The sequence below is a fragment of the Papaver somniferum genome, chromosome 9, assembly GCF_003573695.1.
Source record: "Papaver somniferum cultivar HN1 chromosome 9, ASM357369v1, whole genome shotgun sequence".
NCBI lineage: Eukaryota > Viridiplantae > Streptophyta > Magnoliopsida > Ranunculales > Papaveraceae > Papaver > Papaver somniferum.
This window is the reverse complement of record NC_039366.1, coordinates 82,872,549-82,892,852: the sequence shown is the minus strand read 5'-3', so window position 1 is coordinate 82,892,852 and position 20,304 is coordinate 82,872,549. Positions and strand designations below refer to the sequence as shown.

Sequence of the window (20,304 nt, the reverse complement as noted above, 5' to 3'; positions counted from 1 at the left end):
AGTGATCAAAACTATAAGTCTTGATTTCTAGCCTACATAGCTAAAGGTCTCGGACTAAGATAAAAAGTGTAGTTGAGCTGAAGAACTCCATGGTAATCATCATACAAGACGAAGGACTACTCAAGGAACTGGTGGATCTTCATCGACTAAAAGGTATGTGGAGACTTGAACTTATCTGTCACTCAAAAGTCTATCTATACTATCTCCTACTCTTGAGACAAAAGTCGTTTTGATATATAGACTTTCATTATGAACATTTGCTATTTCAAGCCGAGTTTATCTCGCCTATCTATTTCTCGAAATATGTGTTGGTAAGCTTTCACTTTAGACGAATTCATCTTTACCTAGTGACGAAAGTCATGTTATGTTTCAATCACTTTGAAAATTGCTCTGACGAAAAATGGTTTGTGAATAACGTCTATATCCGTCCTATGAGAATGTTTCAATGATTGAAATGAGAGTTTAGATTACATAACCATTGGTAGGATATAAGCATTGTTGTGGAAACACATATATGTATAAGTCCTTATTCCTTGAACCAAAGTTTGCGAACTTTGTTGATCAAGAGAAATGGAAGTGGCGTGAGCCAAGTCCGCGAACTGGCGGAAGTTCTCGACCCGAGAATTTCTGCTGGAGTTTGTGAACTCCTTCCATGAGCTTAAGTCCGCGAACCCAGTCCGCGAACTTGAGCAGGTTATATCTAAAACCGGTTGTTCTTGAACTCATGTTTATTTAAACTAAGGAATGCTTTTGCAAACCGTGGCTATAAAGTTCATGAACCGATTCGAGTGAATCAAACCGTTTTTGCTTCGATTGTGTCTTGTGTAGTTACATAAGATCTAAGCAATTGAACAACTCTCTAACTAGTTCATTTGAGTCATTTGAACTAGTTATGGTGAAGAAGAATATGGTTGATATGAAAGTAATCATATGGCTAACCATTTGGTTAACTATTGTTGAACCAACAAATGTTAATGTTTGGGAACGGTAAACCCAAAATTGGACATTTCATTTGTGTGTAACAAGCTAAGTTTTCGATCCAACGGTTGAGAAATATTAGCTTGAATCTAATCAGGTTTTCATCTAACGGTGAATATTGAATGCTTTGTTACCAAGCTAACATTGATTGCAAACCTGATTTGAAAAGATTAAAATAAGGGAGAACTCTAGCAACTGGGAAACCTCAATCCCCACACCCTTACGTGTTGATACTAGTTGCATAGCTAGAAGTCGATTCTCCTTAACCTTGTTTCTTCTTCTAAAACCAGTAACGACTTAAAGACTTCATTGGGATTGTGAAGCCAGACCGATACTATTTTCTTGTAGTTGTGTGATCTGATCTTTGTTTCTATCGTACGAGTACAATTGTAATAATTGGCGAGATTTATATCTCCGATAGGCAAGATAGAAAAGTAATCACAAACACTTCGTCTCATCGTTTGTGACTCCACAATATCTTTTTTCGCTGCGTCGATTAAGATTATTGTGAGGTGATCAATAATACTAGGCTGTTCTTCGGGAATATAAGACCGGTTTATTGATTGGTTCCTGTTCACCTTGATTTATCAAAAGACGGAACAAAACTCGTAGGTATATTCGTGGGAGACGGATTTATCTATTACCATAGACTTTTCTGTGTGATACAAATTTGTTTATTAAAGACTTCGACTTTGGGTCGTAGAAACTCTTAGTTGTGGGTAAGATCAGCTAAGGGAATCAAGTACGTAGCATCCTGCTGGGATCAGAAGCGTAGGAGTATAATTGTACCTTGGATCAGTGTGAGATTGATTTGGGTTCAACTACAGTCCAAACCGAAGTTAATTTGGAGTTGGCTAGTGTCTGTAGCGGCTTAATACAATGTGTGTTCAATCTGGACTAGGTCCCGGGTTTTTCTTCATTTGCGGTTTCTCGTTAAAAAAATTCTGGTGTCTGTGTTATTTCTTTTCCGCATTATATTTTGTTATATAATTGAAATATCACAGGTTGTGCGTTGTTCAATCAATTAGAATATCCGACCTTTTGGTTGTTGATTTAAATTGATTGACACTTGGATATTGGTCTTTGGTACCATCCAAGTTATCTCTCTGGTATTTGATAAAGACTCGCAGATTTTTATTTGCTTGAGTATATATCAAATCGAGAGATTGAGATATAAACTCTTTGATATACTTTTTATCTAGATTGAGTCTGGCTGTCTAATTGATTCTCTAGAATGTATATTGAAGTTTGTCCATACAGATTTCTAATCAAATTGTTGGGTGTGGTTGTTGTACCCCCACTTTTTCAGTCTCGATTTTTAGTCTACTTATAGATAAGTCTCAGATTAGGATAGTAAGTGTAGTTGAGCATTAGACTTCACGTTGTTCATTGATTGAAGACGAAGAACTACTAAGGGGAGCTTATGGAACTTCATCCACAAAAGGTATATGGAGACTTGAACTCATCTATCACTCAAAAGTATATCTACTTTATCTCCTATTTGAGATAAAAGTCGTATAGCGATATAGACTTCGGTTATACACATTCGATATTTCGAGCTAAGTTTAACTCGCTTACATATTTCTAGAAATATGTGTTGGTAAGCTTTCACTTTAACCAAGTTCATCTTATGTTCTCGACGAAAGTCAAAATATGATCATGTGAAAATCGCCCGGTAACATCTTACATGATTTGTGTGAGATAGTCATTTGATGTAGACTCGGAATGTTTCGTATTGATCATTCGATCACTTGAAAATTACTTTGAACCTAATAGTTTTTGTGAGACATCTATTGTCGTCTTCTAAGAATGTTTCAATGATTGAAATGAGATTTTAGAACAATTAACCATGATTGGATATAGCATAGTATGCGTACTTGTATGCTAAACTGTTGCATGTTATTCCAAGTCCGGGAACCATAGTATGCATACCCGTATGCATACTGGTTGGTTAATGAAAGTCTGGGAACTTAGTATCCATACCCATATGCGTACTGGCGTAAGTTCGGTTCCGGGAAATTCAATTGAGTTTGGAGGTATGCGTACCCGTTCGCATACTGACGAACCCAAACTTAGTCCGGCCACTTAGGTATGGCTACCCGTTTGCATACTTGAGTAGGATATGTTTTAAAATCGGTTTGTTCATGAACTAATACATTTATATATATTAAGGAATGCAATCTTTTGCAAACTGTGGATATAATGTTCATGAATTGATTCAAGTGAATCAAAATCGATTTTGCTTCAATTGTGTCTTGTATGCTTCTATGAGAATATAAGCAATTAAAAAACTCCGGAACTAGTTTCATTTGAGCCATTTGAACTAGTTATGATTAAGATGAATTAGGTTGATATGAAAGTGTTCATATCGCTAGCTTCGGTTAACTATTGTTGAGCCAACAAGGTGCACACGTTTACGTACGGATACTCATATCTAAATGAAGTCACTTTTCATTTGTGTGTAACAAGCTAAGTTCGATCTAACGGTTGAAAGATATTAGCTTGAGTCTAATCAGGTTTTCATCTAACGGTGAATATTGAATGCTTTGTTACCAAGGTAGCATTGATTGCAAACCTTGATTTCAAGACTACATAAGGGAGAACTCTAGCAACTGGAAAATCTAATACCCACACCTCCTGTGTGATATTTGTTGCGACTAGAGTCGATTCTCCTTTAACCTTAGGTTTTTCCAATACCCTGTAGGTTAACGACTTGAAGATTTCATTGGGATTGTGAAGCCTGACCCAACTATTTCCTATGTAGTTGAGTGTTTTGATCTTGTTGTTTTCTATCATATTGAGTACTATATTCTCTAAGATTTGCTCGAGATTTAATCTCCGATAGGCAAGATAAAAAGTAGTCACAAACACTTTCGTCTCACCATTTGTGATTCCATAATACCTTGTTTCGCTACCATATAATTAAGATTATTGTGAGGTGATTGCTATTACTAGGCTGTTCTTCGGGAATATAAGACCGGTGTATCAATTGGTTCATGTTCACCTTGATTTATCAAAAGACGGAACAAAACTCATAGGTATTTCTGTGGGAGACAAATTTATCTATTCAATAAACTTTTCTGTGTGAGACAAATTGGTTTATCAAGTCTTCGACTTTGGATCGTAGAAACTTTTAGTTGTGGGTGAGATCATCTAAGGGAATCAAGTGCGCAGAGTCCTGCTGGGATTCAGAGGCGTAATGAACGAGACTGTACCTTGATCAGTGTGAGATTGGTTAGGGATCAACTACATTCCAGTCTGAAGTTAACTTGGAGTAGGCTAGTGTCTGTAGCGGCTTAATACAGTGTGGTGTTCAAATCTGGACTAGGTCTCGGGGGTTTTCTGCATTTGCGGTTTCCTCGTTAACAAAATTTCTGGTGTTTGTGTTATTTCTTTTCCGCATTATATTTGTTTATATAATTGAAAAATCACAGGTTGTGCGTAGTTCAATCAATTAGATAATCCAACCTTTGGTTGTTGATATAAATTGATTGACACTTGAACATTGGTCTTTGGTACCGTTTTAAGTTGTTTCACATAATAATCAGGCTCGCGGGTTTCTATCTGTTTGATTTGCTGATTACATTGTGAAGCAGAGATACAACTCTTGGATATATTTCCATTGATTGAGTCTGAATGTCTAGTTGATTCTCTTGGAATTATATTGGAGTTTGTCCATACAGATTGCTTAAACGAAATATTGGGTGAGGTTGTTAGACCCTCGCTTTTTCAGACTTCATCCTAGGAAACAATGTTTTACATTTATCTAAAGGAAGTACGTTCATGAACTTTTTCATGAATCGAAAGGGAAAATCAATAGCTTTATTGGTCCGGCTATTCATTGCATATTCTCTGGATGACCAACGTGTGAGTTGGTAGAACCAATCTTAACTCAGGTTATGTATCTTGGTATAACCGATCACAACACCTAGACTTATGATTTGGTATGACCGATTCTGGTAATTGGTGTAACCGATCCTAAGTAATCACCATGAGATGGTATGATCGATCCTTGTTATTGGTGTGAACGATTCTGGTAATTGGTGTGACCGATTATAAGTGGTTGTGTGACCGATCCTTGTAATTGCTATGGCCGATCCTAGTGGTTGATGTGATCGATCACAAGTAGGTACCATGTTTAGGTAGAACCGATCCTAGTGATTGGTATAACCGATCCGAACCCATGTACGTGACTTGGTATGACCGATCACAACTAACCATTGTGACTTAGTTTGACCGATCACATAGTAGTATTAGAATTCTGGTAGAATCAATTCTAAACTTGTTTGGAAGTGTGGTAGAACCGATTCCAAGATGCAAATCCATGTAAATTTGGAATAAGAATTTGCAGTGTAAAGATGTCAACATAATTTGAACACGAGCAGTAACTCTTATCATTTATTGATCAAAGATATTCCTTGGAACTCAAGGTGATCCTGTGCCGAAATAAATTAAAAATCTTTTAATTAAGATTTTGGTTTTATATGCTTTAATTATCAGCAATTAATGTATAGCTTTAGAGAATAAAATTAGTAATGTGCATTTACTAATTGAAGATTTTCTATGAAAGATTTCGGAAATATTGGACCAACATTTATTGAATTAGGAAAACCAAATTTGGGCATTCATTTCATATATTGAGAATATTTTCGGTTTGGAAATTCCTTGGTGTCCAAACATCCCTAGTCTATAAATACCTAAGTTTGCATTTCTTGAAAACTATCCTAAGAGCTAGGCAAACTTCATTTCTTGTTGTTTCTGGTGGAGCTGTCTATTCGGAGAGAAAAGTATCCTAATTAGGTAAAATCTCTTACGACCGCTCGTTTTCAGACTTTTGTGGGATCAAGAAGCTCTACGAGTACCGTTGGTGGGAAACTAGATAATTGCAGTGTTATTTATATTCGATTTGATTTGATTGACTAACGATTGTTGAAACTTTGATTGCAACTAGTTTGTTTATTCTTGAGAATCTTCTCTTCTTATATAAGCAATGGTAAATTAGCCATTTTTTAAATATGTGGTTAAGGGGATCTGTGTTTTACTTCAAAATAACCTCATTTTTGTCTCATTAGGTATATACCAATTAATCTGGATATACCCCAATTTGGCCAGGTCTTTTAATGTGAAATTGTGGATTATTACTAGTGGCAAATTCAAGTTAGCCTAAAATTATCATTGTTGCGGTCGCGGCTGAAAGGAGACCAGATGCAAGATTCACCGCATTGAGTGAATCCGCTATCAAGCATACCTCTGCTTCGAATGAGTACAAGCAAAGTCACTGAGTCAGGCGATTTCCAAGTTAACCACCAAATTAACAGGGGTGTATTGGATCAAGATTTACACAAATAAAAATGGATACCAGTTTACCTGAATCTAGATGATTTATAATATTTCTTAAAAGATTCTTAAAGATATATAATTTGGATTACAATGGATTGAATTAGAATTAATTCGGATTAATAAAAATTAAAGTGGACCACCAAATCGTAATATAATTGAGAAAACAAAGATTATCATGCTTCCCTTTAAAAAAACACACCAATAAGTGTTGGTGTTGGTGGTGGGTGGTGGTGGTTAGTGCATGTGGTGGCAGCGACGATGGTGATGGTGGGTGGAGGCGGTGGTAGCGGTGGTGGTTGTTTGTGGTGGGTGCTCGCGGTCAGTGGTGGTTTTTGGTGGTGCGCGATAGTAGCCGTTGGTGGTCGATGTTGGTGGTCAATGGTGGCTGTTGTTGGTGGTGGTGCGGGTTGGCGGTTTGTGGTGGTGGTAGTGGTAGTGGTCGGTAGCGGTGGTGGTGGGTAACGGTGGTGAAAAACATAACATGTTGTGAATAAGAAAAAAAAACCAAAATAATAATAATTTGTCCATAAAAATCCATGAAACTCATGTGATTTGGGTTGAGACTGAAATGGGACACATATTTTGACTACAAATGTCTATAAAAATCCATATATATCTTGGCCCTTAACTATCTTAAAAGATCTTAAATAGATTGAAATACTTAGGATATACTCCCTCCGTCCCACTCCTAAGTGACCTATTTGATTTTAGATTTTCTCCCAATGATAAGTGACCTATATCACTAAACAATGAGATATTCCGGAATTATCCTTTTAGTTAATTATAAATAATATATGAAATATGTATAATTTGATAGGCATGTTTATATTCGTTACGTAGGTGTTTTAAAATGCTTTTCAATTGTATGAAATTTGCAAACATCCGTGGAGTATTTTGAGAGATAAACCATTTTTAAATTTCACTAGTTATTATTCATAAGAGTATAATTGTAAAAAATGATTAAAAATACTATTTTCCTTGCTTGCCTTAAAAATTGTGCAAATTTCAAATAGGTCACTTAGGAGTGGGACGGAGGGAATATATGAAATCTAAATCCTATTTGAATACCATGGATATTTTATGATTCCTTACGTATCCTAATCGAATACCTAGGAATTTTTACCATCGTTAAATATCCGTATAAATCCTAATACACCCCTGTAAATAGATTTCGACGTGCCAAACAATGAAGATGTGGAGATAGAAAGCATTAAGCGGTAAAGCACCAGATCATCCCTTGTATCTATGTATAGTAAAATAAACAATGGAAATCCATTTTGTTTTTCTTTTTCATTCTTCCGAATCTCTGGCCTTGACTTTTTGCTGCCAATTCTTTTTGTCTTAGGTTTTTCACAAAAAGTTACAGACAAAAATAATGTTGTAAAAAACAAATTCATAAAGCAAGATCTGACGCAAACCACATTTAATTATCATCATTCATCTCTGTTGATCAAATTTTTCGAAAGGATTTCTCCATGATACTCATTCATTTTTCAGGTACATTTCAAAGCTTTATTTGTGGTTGAAAATTTACAAAAATATCACTTCTTTTGCAATGTTCCGTCAAAAGCTTGAATTTCAAAGGGATCAGCAGTAGTTTTGTATAATGGATATTGTTTTTTATTAATGTTTGTTGTATTAAATTTGTGTAAGCAAGAAACAGACCTTATTTTTGCAGGGGAGAGGCAGCAGAGCTTCTAATTCGCAAAATTTAATGAATAGGGTCTGGAATTATTGGAATTGTAATAATTTGGTACCAAACCAGATTTTACTATGACAACCAAACACGAGAATATCATCTCTACCAAGCAAGATAATACAGATGATGACTGTCTTATTGGAGGTTTGTCTCTCTTTCTATATAATTCTATATATCTGCATGTTGTTTGATTGTTTTTGGTATATATTGGTTAAAGTAAGGATTTCAATTTTGTTATCTTCATCAATGTGGATATGTTGTGAGGTACTGGGAAATAGATAATTAGTGTAAGGAAGCTCTGATGAATCATCGATATCAAAAACGATATATTATAAAACTTCAGATGTCTTTTTAGATTTCTATATCTGTTTAAACTTTTAATGCGGGGTTACACATGGTCAGTGATGAAAAGTTTCTGTACATGTGAGAGACCCAACAATATGAAAATTAATGCATTTGATTATGTGCTCTCAATCAGAATGTTGCCCGTTAGCTATACCGTATCCACGCAATCCAGCAGTTGCTCTAGTTCGGAGCCAAAAGAAAGACCAGACTCTTCCTACTGGTCCTCAAGGTACACCATGTATTGTTATTTCTACTCTAGATTTCTAATTTACTTACGCTAGGGTTTCTGTTTATGTTTTCTCTTTCAAAACCAAAATGGAGTGAACTTTATGTGAAATCAGGACCGCTTGGAAGGTTGGAAGATCTTTTAGGTCAACCAAGCAATGCAATTTGTGCAGATTGTGGCTCTCCAGATCCGAAATGGGTGTAAGTTTCCTGCTTTAGATGCTTATATCACTAATGTTTGGTCACTTTTATTATGCTAGTCCGCTACTCATAAGCTTGGCTAGGAAAAATGATATAGCATTATGATGCTTCTTCCACTATAATTTTTCATTTTAATTTTTTTTTTGTTGCAACTATACCTAAACCTCTCGCATTTGTTTTCACTTTGGTTCACGCCACCTCATCACACTCTTATCAAGTCATGTATGCATAACCAACATGGAGATTATCAAACGAATTTAGTTTCTTGAATAAGACTTCCTCACCATTTAGAAGAATATCAGTAAGCATGAAAAAAGACTATACGCTTAATGCGAATAGCATTACTAATGTTATGTTCTTGTGTTTATCTAACTGGCAATTCCAATCCAATTGCGTGCTTCAAATGTAGATACATGAATACCTCTATCGAATTTACATGAGCTGTTAGTCATTCTTTTACGGTCACATGCTTCAAATGTTGATACATGAATGCCACTGTCGAAGTTTCATGAGCTGTTAATTGGATGTTCCTTTGTTTGTACATAGTATTTCTAAAGAAACCCATTGTTTGAATCAGATCTTTAAGTCTTGGAGTATTTATATGTATCAAGTGTTCAGGCGTTCATAGAAGCCTTGGAGTTCATATATCGAAGGTATGGAATCTGAATGCAATATTATTAGTACACTTCCTTGTTTGTTAAGTCATACAGTTTCATCTGATTTAACACATCTTACCATTCTTGGAAGTGCAATTTTTATTGGGTGCAGTTAGGGGTTATGGTTTATGTAGTTCCTTGTTTGAGAAAAAACGTAGCATCTGTTCGATTTCCATATTCCGCATGGACCTGTCAGAATATACTGTTGTCTTGTGTGAACTATATTTAGTTCTATTTTATTGATTTCCAGATAAACTGCTTGTGAATAGGTTCTATCAGTGAAGTTGGACGAATGGTCAGATGAACAAGTTGATTTGTTGGTTGATTTGGGTGGAAATGCTGCAGCAAACTTGAAATACGAAGCTTTGCTACCAGACAACGTCAAAAAACCAAAACCAGATTCCTCGATAGAAGAACGCGCAGATTTCATTAGGTAAAATCTAAACCTCAAGAGGTTTTATCAATTATGCAAAAAACTTTATAAATCTGAATCAGGATAAATATCTCTCAAAATACTCAGGAAAAAATATGAGCAGCAACAGTTTTTGGACTCTTCATTACAGACAGCGCTAGTTGTTCAATCTACAAGGCATGGTCATTCTCACTCTGGACCTCTGCATGACAAGAGACACTATGATAAACAGGCTACCACAAGCCGTATACATGGTTTAGGGCAAGCATTTCGTAACAGTTGGAGAAGAAAGGAGCCCGAGTACAAACCTTCTAGAAAAATGACTTCAACTAATAGCAATAACAGCAGCAGCAGTCACTGCAACAATAACACATCGGTATGACTAATTCTTGGTAGATTAGCATGCTTCTGCTTAGCCCACATAATATAATTGGCTTCCGTTAGCTTGATTTTCTCTTCCTTTTCCCTTTACAAACTGTCCATAGATCCTGATTTTATGATTGATCAATGTTAATCAAGATATTGCATGTTTACAGCCTGGTATGGTTGAATTTGTTGGGTTGATAAAGGTCAACATTGTAAGGGGCACCAACTTAGCTGTCCGCGATGTGATGACTAGTGATCCTTACGTCATTCTCTCACTTGGTCAGCAAGTAAGTCACTCCCCCTGGTGCTCGGACCATTATTATTATCGCAATATAAACACATCTGAATTTGTAAGGAAAATGCGAGTATGCTGCTTCAAAGGAGAACCAATATTTGGCGCTCCTTAGAACTATTAGTTACGTATGTAAAGACAACTTCACTCCTGCTTATGTCTTTCCCGGAGAAGGTCCTCTTCTCATCCTCTGTAACTCCTATTCTTTGTTTCGATGAGTAAGAGAAATTTACCGAAAGAAACGAAGTATGCAAGAACTGGTGCGAACTGCGAAGAAAAAGCACTTAGAGAGACAAGAAAACAGAATAGTAAAGGAGGGCCGAAGGTTTGTTTTTGCTCAGGAAAAGAAGAGGTAAGAGAGACAGTAGAGCAAGGAGAAGGTGTTCACTATCCTCTGTTATTCCCATGTCTTTGAGAAACAAAGATTGCAGAGGACAAGAATGCACGGACAGAGCCCGGGAACAGAATAATAATTGGAGAGGACAAGAGAGCAAAGATAGGGTTTCATTTTTATTAACATAGCGTTTCATTTTCAGTAACAGGTAGCAACATAATAGAGGAAAGAGAAGAGAACATGGTCTTTCAGAACGTTCTTCCCTGCTTCTAAACTTGTCGAACTCCACTAATCTTGAAAACATTTAAAATAGTTCATTCTCATTTATTAATAGAAATATGCATCTAATTTTGGTTTTGTTGGAAGAATCCCATGCAGTTACTTCACAGGTGTAAACTCTTCTTACAGTTACTTTGTTGTGCTCATAAAAATTGTCAAATTCTTATGCAGTCAATGAAGACACGTGTAATAAAGAGCAGTCTTAACCCGGTGTGGAACGAAAGACTAATGCTATCTATTCCAGATCCAATTCCACCTCTAAAATTGGTAAGATTACAATTTTTATTAGAAAACATCATCACCATTGTACTGGAGCAACACAAGAAACATCGGCTTTTAGAGCGAACCATCTGAATTCACTTGTATTTGCAAATGTTGTCTGCTAAGTGCTCTTTTTATTTTGTTGTTGTCTATTACTCAATTCACAGCAAGTGTATGACAAGGATACATTCACAACGGATGATCACATGGGTGAAGCCGAAATCGATATACAACCCTTAGTTTCAGCTGCCAAAGCATATGAAAACTCTAGTATAACAGAACCCATGCAGCTAGGCAAATGGATAGCAACCAAAGATAATACCCTAGTAAAAGACAGTGTGATCAACCTTGTAGATGGGAAAGTTAAACAAGAGATCGTTCTTAAGCTGCAAAATGTTGAACGGGGTGTACTGCAGATTGAGCTTGAATGCGTTCCCCTCAGTCAATAGCATGGTTCAACAGAGAAGTTCAAGAGAGAACGAAGTTTGCACATGGACGGTCAACGCATTCCACATTTCTGCCCTTCATCAATTGTGTTTATTCATTGAAGGCTGCCTGTTGATAAGTCGCCAGATGGTGAAGATTTGTTGTTGTAAAAAACCACATCAAATTGACTATTTATCTTTGAGTACCCCCTTTATGTATGTATTTGTGTAACCATAGTCAAATTTTACACCCCAGTTAGCTGTACACTTTGTGTTCTTAGGATATCCTTAACAGTACTCAAACATCAATTGTTACTATTTGTAAATGGAAGCAGATTTTTACCAAGCAGAGTGAGCTGAACCATTCGTCATTGTCAAAAATGATATTGAAATCTCAGTTTTGATATTATGTTGCATAGTCGTAAAGGAGTTGTATGAGTTGGGTGTTTAACAGAGGCTTGTGTATTTTCCCAGCTTAAATAAGGACCTTGGAAACTTTTTTTTTATATATAAGCACTAGGACGATTGCACTATCAAAACACTAGGACGATTGCACTATAAAAACACTGTATAGTCGCGCCAGATTGATTTGAATCGGTAAAGCAACTTCTTCCCCAGCAAACTGAGCGGAGCTTTTCATTCGAACTTCTGACCTCTTCAAAATGAGGATAAAATCATGGCTTTCCTCCATTTTTCCATATTCCTTCTGAAGACGGAAAAATCTGAACTCAAACTTTAGTTTCTGTTAAAGAGACTCTCGCGGCTTTCTCTTGCTTTGGCCTGGTATTGGCAGGTACCAACCAAACCAAGCAAGCCAGCACAAGCATGTTCTGCCTATACATGCAAATTCTCAAGCAACCCTCTGGTCCTCGATCAACTACTCAGGCCATCTGGTTAACACAAGCTGGTCCAAAAGAAAAGCTGATGCAGAAACCAAAAACATTGGAGAAGGCAGGTCGAGCAGCAATAAGTGGTCTATCCTCGTATAATCCAACTCTTCCGTCGAGGTATTGATACAGACCGTTGTCCTCGAAAGAAAAAGTATGGTGGCTGGTTTCCTCATCTTCATCGTTCTCTCAGACTGTCTATAATAATGCAGTGATTCGCCATACCTTGCAGTTAAGAATCTAGGGGTACTCGTACTGAAGCACAAAACTTGTGGAGGATAATCACCTCTACTTTCAGCATTCTCTTAGATCACTATTTTAGAACCTAATTACATGGAAGGCAAAATTATACTAATAGGCTATGCTTGACAATCAACCCCATCCTTATCTTCTCTTCACGATGGAACGTAAAAAAGATTTGCACAAGCAACACAGGAATTTTATTTCAACTAAAATGAATGCCAAGCAGCACAAGTGCTGTAAATAAGCAAACACCAACCAAATATATACAGTAATTAGAGAAGAGTATGCTTTTATTCTCATGTTGTTCAAATAAACCATGAACAAGGAACACTCTTGAGTTTTTCGGGGTTTTCTTTCCCTGGACACTGTGAACACAACAAAGGGGTTCAAGACAAAACCCTCAAAAATATACAAAGATAGAAATTCCAAACCAATTGAAGTAGTAGAACTTTCAGCCAATGATTGAATATATAATCAGCATAAATTGAAGAAGAAGCACCAAACCCATACTCTCCTATTTCATAAGTAATGATTTACCTGAGTATCAATTACAACAGTCAGGGCACCTAATCAATCCATTTTCATTGCAGTCCGGGCATCTCCGCAGCTGTTCGTCGTCCTCGGATAATATCTTTCTACTTCCTTGACAATTAGAACAAGGCAGAAACCTCAAATCCCCACAACTACAAACCAAGTTAGGATCTTTAGCTGGAATACCTCCTAAAAGCTTAACCAGCTCACCAATTTCATGAAGCTGTTTAACTTCTTCAACACCACCCAAATATTTTCCCTTAATAAATACCCTAGGTAAGCTAACAGTTTTTTCACCTAATGCAGTTTGTAATTCTTTCCTATAAGCAGAATCCATGGATATATCACGCTCATCAATGGAAACCCTAAATCCCCTAAATATTGATCTTACAGTACAGCAATCTTCAAATGTCCTACGAATTCCTCTTAAACTAGTGTAATAGATAACAATCCTATCTTCAGCCTCTTTTAATCGAACCTTTTCATCCATAAATGTAGAAAACCTAGAAAGTGAAGAAGAGGAAGAAGATGTTGTTGTATTAGGTTTGACAACCATGGATTTAGATGAATGAAAACCCCCTAAGTGCCTAGAAGAAACAGCTCGTCTGAAACTAGTTGCAACATTTGGATCCATATCAGCAAGAAGAGATTCTTCTGACAAATGTTTCCACAAGGGTCTAGCTGATTCATTTTCCTTCCTGGAATTCTGTCTTGAAATTTTAGCTTCCTCAAAAGCACTACATAATTTCATAACATTCCCTTTGACTAATCCGTTCCTAAGAGGCCCTTGTTTTTCAAAACAAGATTTCTTTGACGAATTCCATGAATATGATCGATCTAATAATACAGGTTTTTTAGGTACAGAATAATCATAATCATCTAAACCATCCATGAGTTCCCAGGTATTAATAACAGAATCAGGCGATGATGATGGAGACGGAGATTTTGGTGAAGAAATTGGAGAACTAGGGTTTGAATCAATAAGAAGAAGAGAACCGTAGGTTGTAGAAGTCAAGGAAACAAGATGATGGGTATCACCTTTCTTAAGAGGCGGATGATGAACAATACAGAAAGATTGATTCTTTGAGAATTTCTGAACGGACGGAGATGAAAAGGTTTCGATGTTGTTATTAGAGGTTGAAGAAATTAGGGTTTGATCAGGTCGAGAAACAGAGCAGCCCATGAATATGGTTAGAAATTGGGGGAATACTTAGATTTTTGTAGATTAAAAAGACAATTATAAAAAGTCTGTCTTTTTTGAAAATTTCTGTATGACTTTTTATTTTTGATTGATTTGATAATTTGCTTTTTTTAATTTTGGACAAAAAATTAAAGTGTGGATTGCGTGGTGTTGGAAGGAAGATAAAAGCTTAGATAGCAGCAAATGGAAATGAAATTTTTAGAATGTTGGGTGGAGAGAGAGAGAGAGAAAGCGCGTGAGAGATATGATGTGATCAATGCCGGCTTATAGTTGAGATGGCGGTTTCTTGGTGGTTGGATATTCTTTACCTTAATAAACTACTGGTATAAAAAATGATACTTAATGCATACTCATACGATAAGGGGATACACGACCATCGCTGTTATAACACCTCAACAATGACATTAAGTCGCATTAAACAGACTAAAGCTAGCGAATTATTTTAATAATGAGCAGAATAAACCTCGTGCTTAGTACTGTATTTAATTTGGCTAAACTTTTATTTTGCATAATATATTTGTGTTCGCTACACCCGTAAGCCTTGAGTAATTCTTAACTTTAACTTTAACTTTAGTACAGTATGATCATTTAGGGTAGTATAGGGGCTCTGGATTACGTCCAAATTCTTTAAAATCGGAGTTGGTGTGACAATTATGGAGTTCGAACCCCTACTTTATTAGTGGGAGGGCATAAAAACCTTCGTACCACTTGATAAATTTTAAATTAACGTTCAAAAATTAAAAGTCATGAATAAAATTGATTAATCCTAATAAAATAATTTGTATGTTTGTTTTAAAGAATTTTCACGGTATGTCTTCTTAAATCCCGAAACAATTTAATGGAAATCTACGATTACAGTGCTAAAAGATGAGTGTGACTTCTTCTTTTTTTGATAAAAGAGGCGAACCTCAGCTGACATATTCATAATGCCGATTTTGGAAATCGTAAACCTTACATAAGCATTTCAAGATCATCATACACTCTTTCTGGCTAATTGTTTTGGGGTAAAAATTGATTCTGCTGGAAATGGTAAATTTGGGTGTGCCGCCGAGAAACGAATCTAAACCCTAAACAAATGTACTGCACATGAGTACTTTAGATTCGAGAGATCAATCTGAACAATCCTGACCTAAATCAAGAAATGGTCGTTCCAGTCTTTGCTTCGATCACAAAATGAAGGAGAAGGGTTGATCTTAGGGAGGGAAGCGAAGAAGGTGTTGAGGTCAGAATGGTTAACTCTGCAGGTGTGTTTGTTTATGACTTGTATCAGAATGTGGAACTTGCTTACGGAATATAAGCTATAAGTTCTTGGTGTTTTCTGGATAATTGTATTGATAACACCTGTTTGTTGAAATAGGTTGAAAAACCTATTTATACAAGTAATAGTTGAACGCACCCTGATCTCATAGGAAGTGGAAGTAGTTGAGTGATGGAGAATTGGGGATCGTGTAAAATGTTGAAAACCACGTTCCTACTATGAGGGGAAGAATGGTCGGTTACACCCACTACTTCTCTGCTGCCACTAACTGTTCGCCTTTCCTGACACTTTCTCATAATGGGCGTGTTGCATGCCGCACGCTGTAAACCGCCAGACCAATACCCTGATGAACATCCCCCAGTTTGTGACATGTTTGATATCTCGAGTATTTTGTAGAAAAATACGCAGCACACTGCTGAGTGGGTCTTGCCTGCAAGACCTAATTATTCTGACCAATCACGCGCAAGCTAGGCGGCGGGCAGTTATATGTGACAAGTCGAGTTGTGAGACCTGCCGCAAGAAATAGCATATAATGCCTTAACTTATAAATAAGTTATTCATGAAATCGATATTTATTGAACATCGCTTGTAATTGATGCATGTAAAGCATCGGTTTTAAGCAAGCAGCTCAAAATCATATATGCTCATGAAGCATCGTTGTATAGAGCCCGTTTTGGTTGGTCGCGGAACTTAATGTCTTAAAAGGAGCGTGGCCAGCCATCTTCGAGCAGCTGCCAGGGATCGCTTGGGCCAGCTGAGGGCAGGTCGATCGACTCTCATGGAAGAGTGACGGCTGGTGAACACGACAGTGCCTTATTGGTCGCCCAGAATTAAATCTAAGCCAGTCAATTTGGATAGCCAAGTTGGATGGCTGAGATGATTTGCGGCAGTTGCATACTGCCGTTGATTCAATTCAAGGTTTTTAAAAGCCGCGTGACTGGCGCACTTTGGCTAGTCAGTTTGTGGCATTGTCGGCGTATTTGAAGCAATGCGATTGGTCGGGCCTATTGTTGAGTCGCCCGCGAATATGACCGCGCCTTGCCAGTTGCTTGAAATCAGATCTTGGTCGGTCGATTCAGCTAGCGAAGTTGGACGGCCGAGATTGCGTTGCGGCAGCTATATACTGTCGTTGGTTGACCTTGCGGTTTTGAAGCCTTGTGGCCAACCTACTTTGGGCTAATGGTTGGAGGCGTTAGTTGCTGGCTGTGAGTAATTCGATCAACCAGGGCTGAAGGCAAGCCGCCGATGAGCATACTGGCACTTCATTGGTCGCCCAAAACGGAATCTAAGCCATCCAACTAGGCCGTCTAAGTTGGACAACGACGATGAATTTGAGACTGCCATGGCCAGTCTTAACTCGTTAAACCCTTTGTTCAACAACGCGACTAGCCTACTTTTGGCTAGCGATTATGGTTGTTGCTGGCGGGTTAGGAGGATTCCGATTGGTTGGAATAGTAGTGTGCTCGCCGGCGAACACCATGAAGCTTGTTTGGTCACGCTGGGAGGAGGCCAATCTCGTTAAATTGGCCGGCCAAATCGTATGGCCGTGGTTGTTTTAAGACTGACATGGACAATCTAGATTCAGTTTATTATTAAGGAATTTAAACGCGTTGACCAGCCAACTTCTACTTTTAATTAGAGTGATTTGATTGGTCGATGGGAAAGAGGGGCCGGTCAGCCAATAAAATAGAAGAAGGAGCGCCGGCCAAAGGGAGCTTGAGTTAGGGCAAATTGGCCGGCTGAGTGGCGCGGCCAAGCCCTTTCCTCCATGGCTCCAGTTGGTCGCGGTTTCCTCGTTTCTTCTTATTTCCCATTTTTGGTAGGATTTGCTCCTACTAGTTCCATGATGGATCAATTTCCTAGTTTGCTCGGGTTTAGTCTCAACCAATAGGGTTCGAGATATTGCGCAGACCGCAAAAACCTAATTTTTGCAAATTGATAAAATTAGGTTAGAAAATTGAATTTTGCGTGCTGACACAAAATTAATCAATTTGTGGTGAATTTTGCGCGCTGGCACAAAATCACTAATTTTTATCTTAAAGGGCAGCGCAACTTGCGTGCTTCTGATTGAGTACCTCAATGCGTATCTTAATCCTGACACTTCGGGAAATTCATGCTACTCTACTGCGAGCGAACATTAAATTTCATGTCAGTATTAAGAGTTCAGCTGGGAAACATAGCATAGGAAAATACTCAGCAGGCCATGCATTATTAGTGAATAATGCAGCTAGGAGCTTCAAATACTTATTAGGCTTTATACTAGTGAATAATTCATCTAGGAACTTGAGTTTAAATACAAGATATAAGTTGTCCCTTTATAATGACAGTATTGACTCTCAATGTGCCATTTGTGGAAGTAGTGAAGAAACTATAGAGCATTTATTATTTGCATGTGATCATGCAAGAAAAATCTGGAGGTTAGTCAATGTGGATATTGAGGAAGTTCAAAATAACTGCAATAATGTTTCAGAATGGGTATAAAGTTGGTTCTTAGGAAACAATCATTCCATTGAAGAGAAATTGCTTTACACTTTGATAATTAGTGCTTGGGTAATTTGGAAAGACAGATGTGATGCAGCATTTCAGGGAGTCTCTCTTAACCCTATTAATTTCATACACAAAATAGATTATCATTTGCTCTCATTTGCATGAACCATTAACTGATAACAGTAACTTGAATGTGTTGATGAGGTAAAACGTGGGAAGGAGGAACTAGCCCTGATCACAGAAAGTATTCCCAAGGTATACAGAGGTTTATGAGAGGTAATGGTGGATTAATGATATCTCAATAAGTGTGTCCTCTTTTCCCTTTTATAATGACCATCTTATGGATAAGTGCCCATAAGATTAACATATTACTAAACTACCATTTCCCTCTCCTTAAGTTATCACCAAACCCTAAGAGGCTTTCTCCTTGGGCCAAAGCCCAACTAACTTAATATACTCTTGGATGGACTAGAACTATCCCATTCTAATGGGTTAGGCCTAGTCCCCTAGTCTCTTTATCTTAAAAGGACCCTTTGATTGGCTAAGGGGCCACCTATTATGGGATTAGTTATTTTCATGTATCAACAGAATGCAATGGTTATTTCTCAGTGGAAACCACCTTTACCCGATGTTTTCAAATTTAATGTTGATGCTTCTTTTTGTCATGAAACTAATAAACTTGGAACTGGTATTGTGCTGCGTACAAATACAAGAAGCTATGGAGGAATCAAAAAGAGCTTCTCAGATGGAGTTCTGAGTCCAGAGTATGGTGAATGCATGGCCATACGAGAAGCTTTAACATGGACGAAGGAAAAGCAGATGTTGAAGATTCATATAGAGGCAGACGCAAAGCTAGTAATCCAATCTATTACAGAGGATGTCCTTCTTATCCAATGGGAGAATAAGAATATTCTAAAAGAAATAAAACACTTAAGCTTAAGATTTTACATTGTAATTTTTCTTTTGTTAGTAGGAGAGACAATCAGGTTGCTGATGCAATTGCAAATTCTGATAGAGACACTGCTACAAACATCAACCTCTCGAATAATTTTCTTGCAGAATTTTGTAGTCTCCTGGCAAGAGACAATTTCAATTTGACTACTTAATACAAAACTTTCTTTTACCAAAAAAAAAAAAAAGGATTCGTATGATAAGTGAACACGTTTCGAAATACCAAACCTCATTATAATTTCAAACGGTAATATTTGACATTTAATTTTCAAAGTGGTAAACGGTGGTGTTAACGTCTCGGATTGTGCTTATTTCTTTTTATAGAAATGTCGAAATTTATGAAAAGAACATAACATCAAAATATTAACGCCAAATTCATTGTCGACTGAGCTTACTATAAGATTTATGCAAACTTTAAAAAATAATGCTCGAATAAAATTGCTATGAATCCTCCCTCGTAATAAATCCCATACTGTATTTTTATATAGGAAACAACGTTGAGAAAAGATCATTGTTTATATGCGCACGAGTATCTCGGTCCTTCATGCGTGTAGAGTTTCGTATGAACGCACGGAGAGTAATTTGTTTTAGATCGTTTGACATGGAAATTTAATACTCCTGTTATGCTAGTCTTCTGTTAATTTTTATGCATATGGATCACAAGGCTCCATTAAGAGCATCTCCAATGTTAGGGGTGAAGGTCTTGAAAAGACATGACACATTGGATTTAACATTTTTCTAACCAAGAATTATCTCCAATGCCAAGGTCAAGGTAAAGGTAAAAACATGACATGAATGCCATCTCATCAGAAAGGGTAAATGAGAAAGTCATATCTTTACCTTCTCCATGATCCAAGATCTTTTGACACATAATCAATTCTTTATTCCAAAAATTAATTTGTCTCTAAGTTTTAGGATAGTAATATCTTGGCA

General features: G+C 37.1%; 2 protein-coding genes across 2 annotated transcripts; one reads left to right on the top strand and one right to left on the bottom strand.

Annotated features, from left to right (window-relative positions):
• Positions 1-7,608: 7,608 nt before the first annotated feature.
• Positions 7,609-12,518, top strand: LOC113310881 (probable ADP-ribosylation factor GTPase-activating protein AGD11). Its single transcript, XM_026559702.1, has 10 exons — positions 7,609-7,815; positions 7,997-8,161; positions 8,496-8,591; positions 8,704-8,788; positions 9,366-9,441; positions 9,714-9,877; positions 9,965-10,232; positions 10,393-10,509; positions 11,299-11,394; positions 11,556-12,518. The coding sequence occupies exons 2-10, from the start codon at positions 8,092-8,094 to the stop codon at positions 11,835-11,837; spliced, it is 1,254 nt and encodes a 417-aa protein (XP_026415487.1). The 5' UTR covers positions 7,609-7,815; positions 7,997-8,091; the 3' UTR covers positions 11,838-12,518.
• A 585-nt stretch (positions 12,519-13,103) lies between these two features.
• On the bottom strand, positions 13,104-14,852 carry LOC113310882 (uncharacterized protein At3g28850-like). The gene has a single exon (XM_026559703.1). It carries the CDS (start codon positions 14,655-14,657, stop codon positions 13,488-13,490), a length of 1,170 nt encoding a protein of 389 aa, XP_026415488.1. The 5' UTR covers positions 14,658-14,852; the 3' UTR covers positions 13,104-13,487.
• Between the last annotated feature and the right edge of the window lie 5,452 nt (positions 14,853-20,304).

Excerpts from the sequence above, each read along its gene's own strand:
- LOC113310881 (XM_026559702.1), top strand. The coding sequence starts at position 8,092 with ATGACAACCAAACACGAGAATATCATCTCTACCAAGCAAGATAATACA. Across the intron at positions 8,789-9,365 it reads TCTCCAGATCCGAAATGGGT|ATCTTTAAGTCTTGGAGTAT; the intron begins GTAAGTTTCCTG and ends TGTTTGAATCAG. Across the intron at positions 11,395-11,555 it reads CAATTCCACCTCTAAAATTG|CAAGTGTATGACAAGGATAC; the intron begins GTAAGATTACAA and ends CTCAATTCACAG.
- LOC113310882 (XM_026559703.1), bottom strand. The coding sequence starts at position 14,657 with ATGGGCTGCTCTGTTTCTCGACCTGATCAAACCCTAATTTCTTCAACC.